Source organism: Corvus brachyrhynchos, unplaced genomic scaffold (genome assembly GCF_000691975.1).
Source record: "Corvus brachyrhynchos isolate BGI_N302 unplaced genomic scaffold, ASM69197v1 scaffold293, whole genome shotgun sequence".
NCBI classification, from domain to species: domain Eukaryota; kingdom Metazoa; phylum Chordata; class Aves; order Passeriformes; family Corvidae; genus Corvus; species Corvus brachyrhynchos.
The window spans coordinates 1,010,426-1,018,708 of NW_008237410.1; the positions used below are offsets into that span (position 1 = coordinate 1,010,426).

The following is an 8,283-nucleotide window of genomic DNA, read 5'->3' on the forward strand; positions in this document are numbered from 1 at the left end:
ATGCGCTCACCGCCGCGGCGCAGCTCTGCCATGTGCTCGCTGGCGCCACACCGCCATGCGCTGGCCAGCATGTGCTCCCCGCCGTCGCGCGCTTGCTTTCCCCCTTGCTGCATCTGCCACTGCTGCACTTTCGCAGGGGACAGAGAGGGAACATGCTACCAGGATGGGACTTCCCAGCTCCAGCCACTCACCGCGACCCGGCTCCAGCTGATGCCGCAAGGTGCAGGGTGGCGCGTGCTTTTCTGTAGTACTGTCCGGCTTCCCTCCAGGGTCAAATGGGTCGGGGGACGACGGGCCATCTTCTGGTTCTCCTCCTACAGCACTGACAGACTTACAGTCCCTCACTGGCGGCACAGAAGGGCTCAGCACAGCTGCCGTGGTGGCACAAGTGTCTTTCTTTGCTCTCTGGGTGCCACATGCGCTATGAGCACCTTGCACACTGTCCTCCATGGACACAAAAGCTTTGTCAGTGCTGCATGGCTGCATGTCCTATCTAAAGATGAATCACAGTTCTTTGCACAGAACAAGAGTCTGTTCAAATCTGTAGACTCAACTTTCCTGCCATGTTTCTTTAAAATGTTGTTTTAACGTCTCTGGGATGTTGTGTTCCTGAGATACTCCATCCCCTATGTCCCCCATAGCTCACCTACAACTTGTAGGGATTATCACTGGCCAGAGTTCCTGCTTCTTGCAGCAGCACTTCAAGTCCCATGGGGCTCACCGATGGACGCACAGATAGGCGTATAATAAATTCCTCACACGGGGCACCATTTGTCAGTGATTGAATCTCAGACCCAGACAGGGAATCTGATTCGTTTATTCAAAGGAGTAAGTTGGTTTTATACACTTTTCTAAGGCACAGTATTTCTTTATATGGTGTGACCTATCCCGTGTTGCCACATCAGCAACACGCTTTCTCAATGTCCTTTTATGGGGTGGTCACTCGCTGTTCGCTTGTCTGTCAGCTCCCTGCAGGCTCCTCACCTTAGGGGTCTGCTGTGTGACACCTCCTCCCCCCAGGGTCTGGTGGACACAAGCCTCTCTGTGCTGCCATGTGCTTCTTTGTGCTGCCATGTACCTCTGCAGGCAGGTTTTACAGCTCACAACCTAATTCTCTCTTATAATTCCCCATAGGAAGTCTGAACCACTCACGGCTTTACAGCTACAGGCAGCTCTTCATACATCCTCCCCCATGTAACCCAGAGGTTCCAAACAAATATCACCACATCAGAGCACAAAAAACCACATACAGCTGTTCATTATTAGCTGACTACCTTTTTATTGGAATCACTGTTAACACTAACCATGAAAAGGGAAGTAAAACAAATAATTACTGCTGGTTTTATTTCTTCTGTGCTAGGGTTTGCCTCACAGTGATTTTTTTTATTTTGTAAAGCAGTCAGCACACATGGAATTAGCATGACGTGTAACTACAAGTAATTTTTAAAATAACACTGATAATCTTTGTATTTTACGTTGTCTTTTTAAGGAGATAAAGGACAAAAAAAAAGGTAAAGCAGACATACATACAAATACTGTGTTAGAAACCTAGAAAAACAGATAGGGAGGTTACATGTCAAAATGGACTAGTCAGTACAGTATTAATAAAAAATTATCCACATTCTATCTTGTTGTAAGGTTAAAGTTCTGAAACATGCAAGTATGCATAAGCCTAAAAGAATTATGAAGTCAAAGATTAAAAAAAATTAAAAATTTGAATAAATGTCTGATATAGTCTAGTAATAAAACAGTCGCACTTCCATATAGCATTTTCTGAGATATATTCAAGTAGGACAGCAGCTGAGACCAACTGAAACAAGCTGTAATGTTAAAATATTGAATTGCTCTTGGCCAGAGTAGCTAACATGAGTTATAAATTTGAATTATTTTCCTTTATGCTTACTGCTTGGAGATGTGGAATGATCCAGCAACAATAAGAAATCTTTATAAATTTATTATTGTATTTTCTTCTTTGTGATTTAGCATTCTAAAACACTCAGGCAAAAGAAAGGCTGCATTAAGAGAACATCAGTGACTCATATTCAGGGCATGGGCAATATCATATCTGGGATTGCTTTTATAATGCTAATTCAGCTCAGCTATGCGAGTCTCTTTCCAACGGGAGTCATTTAATGAGAGCCTTCTTTTTCACAAAACCCTGTCTCTCTTGGATGTGGGAATAAGTCAACATTTGTTGAAGAAGATGCTAAATGTGAGGCAGCCAATCCCTCATTTGCTGTAGAAGAGGAATTTGATGTAGTGAATGATGTAGCACTTGCAGAACAGTTGCTGGATTTAGGAATTTGAGTATTGCCCAGCATACACACTGCTCTTTTTCTATAAAATTCTATGGCCATACTGGAATCATTTACATCATAATTTTTCAAAATTGTAATTAATTCTGTTTTCCTCATTTTCTATACCAAATTTTAAATTGTCCCCATTTGATTTGTGGAATTTTAAAATCTCATCATTGTAATTTAACATTTAGTAGACTGTAGGTCTTAAAGGAATTGCAGCTACCCACAGTTAGTCAGAAGTTGGGCTAAAGGATACCAGCTATTCATCTAAACCAAAGTGACTGTGATAATTTGCCCTTCTTTCCTTTTTGTAGAATTCTTAGAACGTAATTCCAGGGGACTATAGGCAGTCTGAACTTACTAATTACTATGAAAAATCAGCTCCAAGGTACCCCATCTTAGGCATCCAAAGTTAGTGAGCAATTTTGGCCATACTTCATTTCCATCTAAAAGCTGGAATGAATAGAAATGGAAATCTGTATATAGTGTCTGAACAGCCATACCAGATGTATGTTCAGCAATTCCCTGGCTCTTTGCCCTGCTTCCAAAGATAAAGAAACATCCATACTTGGACTTGAATCTCCATCAATGGTTCTCCACAGAGGTATTTGATGTGATTTGAAGGGTCACAGAGAACATCACAAAACGGATTTGTTGTACAACCTGCACATCAGCTTAACTTACTTTCAGCAAGCAAAGATGATACCACTGACACAGCTCATGAGAGTCAAGAGAAACCAGTGGTTGTTTGTGAAGTGCTTAGGTGCTGTCATGAGGAACACCATAGCAAAGTCTGTAAGAAATCAACAGTGTCTATCAAGATCAGCATTTGAGCAGACAGTGATAAACAAAATGCAAGATCACATGTTGAAATGGGAAGAAAATTATAGTGAATTATTTGGCACCATCCATTCTATCCCATAAATGAGGTAAGGGTATATAGAAAGAACACTCTGATCTGATAAAGCAAGGCCATTGAAAGATGCCTTTGCAGAGGGGCTTAAGTTTGCGCAGACATTTTTAATTCTGAGCTATTCTAAATCATCTCATCTTGTACATGCCAGCTTATGTGCCATTTCCTAGATTTTTGTTAAAATAAAAACTATCTACTTCACATTCCAGAAAAATATATAAATGCAGTTTATTTCATATTACATTTCACTGGGACTTTTGAGTTCCTTGACTTGTTGAAACTGCTACACCTCTATATTTGAAGTTTGTATCCTTAACGAATACATGCTCCAATTACCCAAACATACCCTGACATATATAATCAGTAGGTACCCAACTCATTATGGAATTAAACAGAGAATTGACACACTGACAAGAAATTACATGGAAATAACACACCCAATTGAGCAACTTCGCCCTGATGCTTGCTTTTCCTAATCATCTGGTCTACAACACAGTATTATTGTTATATACACTTTTTTTCCTTATGACTTCCACTTTTCTTTTACATATTTAAATAGGTTTAAATAAATTACTTGCTCAAGCTCAGTTGCAAATCTGTGGCACTGCCACGCCTGCATGTACAAATCACTGATGGATGCTTTGGTCACAGTAAAATCCTTTCTTCCTTTTACAATTCAGTTCTTAAAATACTACTCCTCTACAATGTTGATGAGTTTTGTGATTTTTCAATTTAAATAGCAAGAGAAATGTTTTTCCAATAGCACTATGAAGTGAAATTAAACATTGATTCCTTTCTTGCTTTCAGCTGGATCCAGTCTTCAGCTCAGCTGTATACACTGCACTCCTCCCTTGTATGAACTTTTCTTCATACAGCATTTTAAAAGGTACAAATTTTTCTTCAAATTTTCATTCTGTGTGCATTATCACCTTGAGAAAAGCCACTTTCTACATGTATTTGTTTTCATCTGGGGGCTCATTCCAGTGCAAAGTCAAATCCGTTTAAACCTTCAGTTGATTCCTGGCTTTACTGATGGGCACCCTAGACTTTGGGTAGCTATGAATAATTCTTCCTCTATCATTCTGATCTCTAAAATTTTTATATATCATTGAATCGAATATTGTAGAAAGATTTTTTTCATTCAACTGTGTTATAATATAATGCCCTGTAAGACAGTTTCACCAATATAACATCCATCAAACCAGAGATCACAGGGGAAGAGCCATGTTAGGCTGGGGCCATCTACTGGTTGTGTTGCTGAGCTTTCATTGACAGATTTGGAAAATCACTTTATATTTGTAATTCCATTTAATTATAAAAAAAGAAGCATATCTTAATAGATTAATCACCTACATACATGATGTTTCTTATGTACTGGTAATTTGTTTTTAAGATTAAATATTCCGTGAATTTAATATGGCCCAAACATCAGAAGAAAAAAAATTAATTTATCTTGCTTTCATAAACAAAATAAAAATGGATGGGAGGAGGCCTGAAAAAGCTCTTACTTCTCAATAACACCGAAAAGAAATCAAGGAGTAAAGTAATATTAATGCTAAGATGTAAACAATTTAGTAAAGGAATCCACATCTCTTTAGTTTTTATTTCTGTAATGAAAGAGATAAATAATTCTTATTGCCTTACTTGATGCTTTGTAAGATTTCACCTTGAATTTGTATGTGTTGTTCTAAAATAGCTGAGATGTGCCATATACAGTTTTCTTAAGATATAAAAAGATCTCAGTCACTTTCATGATATTCTTCAAAGGTTTTTATTAAAAAGAAATTCATGCCAAAAAAGGTAGCATATGAAAAGAAATGTAAAGCCTTTAAAACCAGCAGATCTAATCAATGAGCTACTGCAAACTAAGAATAATCCAGACAATTTAGTTCAAAGTCCAAAAGTGCATTTATATAATGATGCTATTTAGTGTGTATTTATTCACTTATTGTAGGATAATATTGATAACTATTTGTGCTGTGATTGAGTCTTATTTCTATTATTACAAGACTATACACAACTTTTAACTGTGTTCTCAGGAGCAAGAAAGAACATTTTACAGATTTTTCAAGTTTAAGAGAGATCCTTTGCACCTATTAAATTAGTATATGTATACATTTATGTATTTATACAAACAGACACAAAAACACATACATATTAACTTTTATGCTAATGCCATGGTTTAGTTGATGAGGAGCTGTTAGGTCATAGGTTGGACTTGATGGTATCAAAGGTCTTTTCCAACCTAGTTCATTATGTGATTCTGTGCCTATACATACATATATGTGCAAGTTTGCAATATATGTGTATACACCTATATATGTATATGCATGCATGCACACCTATGTATAACATCAACAGCTAAGTTGTACTGTTTACAGTCTCAGTTAAACAAAATCTGCTGTTGGCTCTTAGTTGTACTGGGATTAAATATCTGCCATTACTCACATTTGCCCTTAGCAGATTCATCAGCAGGACAGACTTCTAACAGGAGCTGTAAGTGGCAAGTAATTTTATCAAGAAATGCAAAATGCAATTTAAAATGTATAAAAGGCAGATAAACAATAACACTTCCCAGCATAAACAGGAAAGCGTAAACATATTGCAGGTTTGGAGACCAGACTATGGGAGCTAGAACTAGGAAGAAAGACATTGCCACCATCACAAATGGAACAGGTAAAAACACCTATAAGAGAAAGAAAAAAAGTGGTTTAGGAAATAAATGAATCAACTGTGATTTTATGCTTCATTCATAAGAGTAACAATGTGTTCTTTTCCCCAGTAGAATACCATTTTTCACGCTGCTATAAATTCACCCAGGACAAGAGTCATCTGACTCAAATTGCCTGTAAGAGAGGAATCTTTTTTAAAATATTTGTTTAGGCTCCTTCTATTGTCAAGAGGGAGAGATAGGCAGTACTGGAAATCCATTTGTTCACATATGGTATTGTGGATTCCTATAGGACAGTCAGGGCTGGGTGCCTAGAAGCCTTCACAACAAGCATATACTTCTAAGCCAGCTTTCTGACTGCTAGAGTAAGAGGAAATTCAACCTATCCTTAATGCCTCTGATTGTGTCAGGAAAAGTGAGAGCAGATCAAAGCTTAATTGTGAATGGCAATGGGTCCTATACTGTTCTTGTTCCTGCTCCACACTGGTATGGTACCACCTTGTTTGAAAGTCTCCCCCATTCTGCAAAGAACCATCTCCTGTTTTCAACTGCAAGTTCTCTGGTGCAGAGACCATCTGTTTGTTTCTCTTCTTTTTATAGTGAAACAAAATTTTCAAATAAGGCTTTAAGCATTATTATTTGTATTTTTGTGACTATCCACTTTGAATCTGCACTTCTTCTGTAACTTTTGCATGCTACCCATGACTCAAAAAAATCTATAAAAATATTTTGTAACTTAGACCCATTTACTTTGTATGGTCGATGTAGATGAGGTTCCCGGTATCGAAGTACAATCAGGCTTGCACAAGTCAGTCCAATCATAAGCCAGGCAGAAAATCCAAAGTAATTTGTTAATGTAATAAGGTCAGAGGGGATGATAAAAATGGATGCAATGGTGGTTGAAAAAATCATGGCTGGTGCTGGAGTACAGGAGTGGACATTAAGCATGGATATTAAAACAGGTAAATGTCCTGACTGACTTCCAGCATAACTTAATCGACCGAGTGCGAACATGCTGCTGTTGAGGGCACCAAATATTGAGACAGCAACAGAGAGAGGAATGATCCAGGCAACAGAGGGGATCACTCGATCAGCCCAAGTGACTGCCACAGCAACTGCAAGAAAGCAAAGAATTAGTGTACTACAAGTACCATGTTCTGAATAACCGACAGACTCAACAGGAACAAAACTTAAAATACAAGAAACACCTATTATTTACCAGAAATGCCTGCTTTTTTGTTGCAGTAGCCAAACACAAATCCAATCCTAAGGGTATTTAATTCAGGAACTAAGCATGACAGCAAGAAGGAGTGCTGCCTGCCAGAGCAAGTCAGGGAAACCTGCTGGGGCCAATACCACAGTCATGGACTTCCCAGCAGGAGTGAGCTGCATCTCACATCCTGCATCACAAACACACACGTGGGCAAGGAAAGAAAATTAACTCCTTGGTCCCTGGCGTGACCACAGTGGTGACACGATCTGTTGTTACAGGAAACTGCCAACAGGAGCACATCTATGTTCAGAGATGGGTCGACAAATGTGCTAGTAATGAGATTTTGCTTTGGGTGGAACTGGGAAATGTGAAAGATTGTTTCTGAACAAGAGATATTCAATACTGCTAGGATATTAGCTATAGCTGATATTGTTACGAGGACAATATTTAGTGGGTCTATAACCAAATGCCATGAGGAACACACATCTTGCAGCACAGGAAGTTATTAGAGATGGGGAAAACAGTGCCCCCTCCTCAAAAAAAAAAAAAAAAAAGTAGTGAAGGAACATGAACAAGCAATGTTTAAAAGAGTGCTATAATTTTAGGGCTATCTTCTCAGCTGGATAAACACAGTTCCCCTGGTATGCATGGAGCTGGTCATGCCAGCTGGCAGCTGCTATTCATGGATAGTCTGGTATTTGCTGCCTCCTTCATTGTAGCATGCAAATGATCCATCTCTCCCAGCAGATGGCCTGACACTGGCTGAACGACAATATGAGGTTACTGAGTGACAGCTACACTGTTCCCATTTATATTAGTGAGCTTTTTCCATAGGAAAAAAAATAATTGATCCATCCAAATGAGGTATGGATTCTGTCATACCTGTAGGCAAGGTCTGACAGCTCAGTCTCATTACAGTGGGATTTAAAATGTGCTGCTTGGACAATCAAGGAGAAATACAGTTCCCCTTGGAGCTTTCATGGGCAGCTTATTGGTACAGGATCTGAGACAGAGTTTACATACACTGGCCTTTTGTATAGGCTCTTCTAAGGAATCACAATATTTATCATGAATAATACACACCCAAAATGGCTACATTTTTGTGTCCATAGTCTTTTCTACACTCCTGAACATGTTAGACTTGTCCACCTACTAAAGAGTAATGGCTTTAGCCTGAGACTCCCTG

General features: G+C 38.7%; 1 protein-coding gene across 1 annotated transcript in view; it reads right to left on the bottom strand.

Moving 5' to 3' along the window:
- Positions 1–5,498: 5,498 nt before the first annotated feature.
- The window catches only part of SLC7A13 (solute carrier family 7 member 13), a 7,931-nt gene continuing 5,146 nt past the window's right edge, over positions 5,499–8,283 (bottom strand). Inside the window, exons 3-4 of the mRNA XM_008631208.2 lie at positions 6,635–6,999; positions 5,499–5,899 (exon numbers count right to left, since the gene is read on the bottom strand). Of these exons, the coding sequence (XP_008629430.1) occupies positions 5,654–5,899; positions 6,635–6,999 (611 nt within the window). The 3' untranslated portion in view covers positions 5,499–5,653. The remainder of the gene's footprint in view (positions 5,900–6,634; positions 7,000–8,283) is intronic.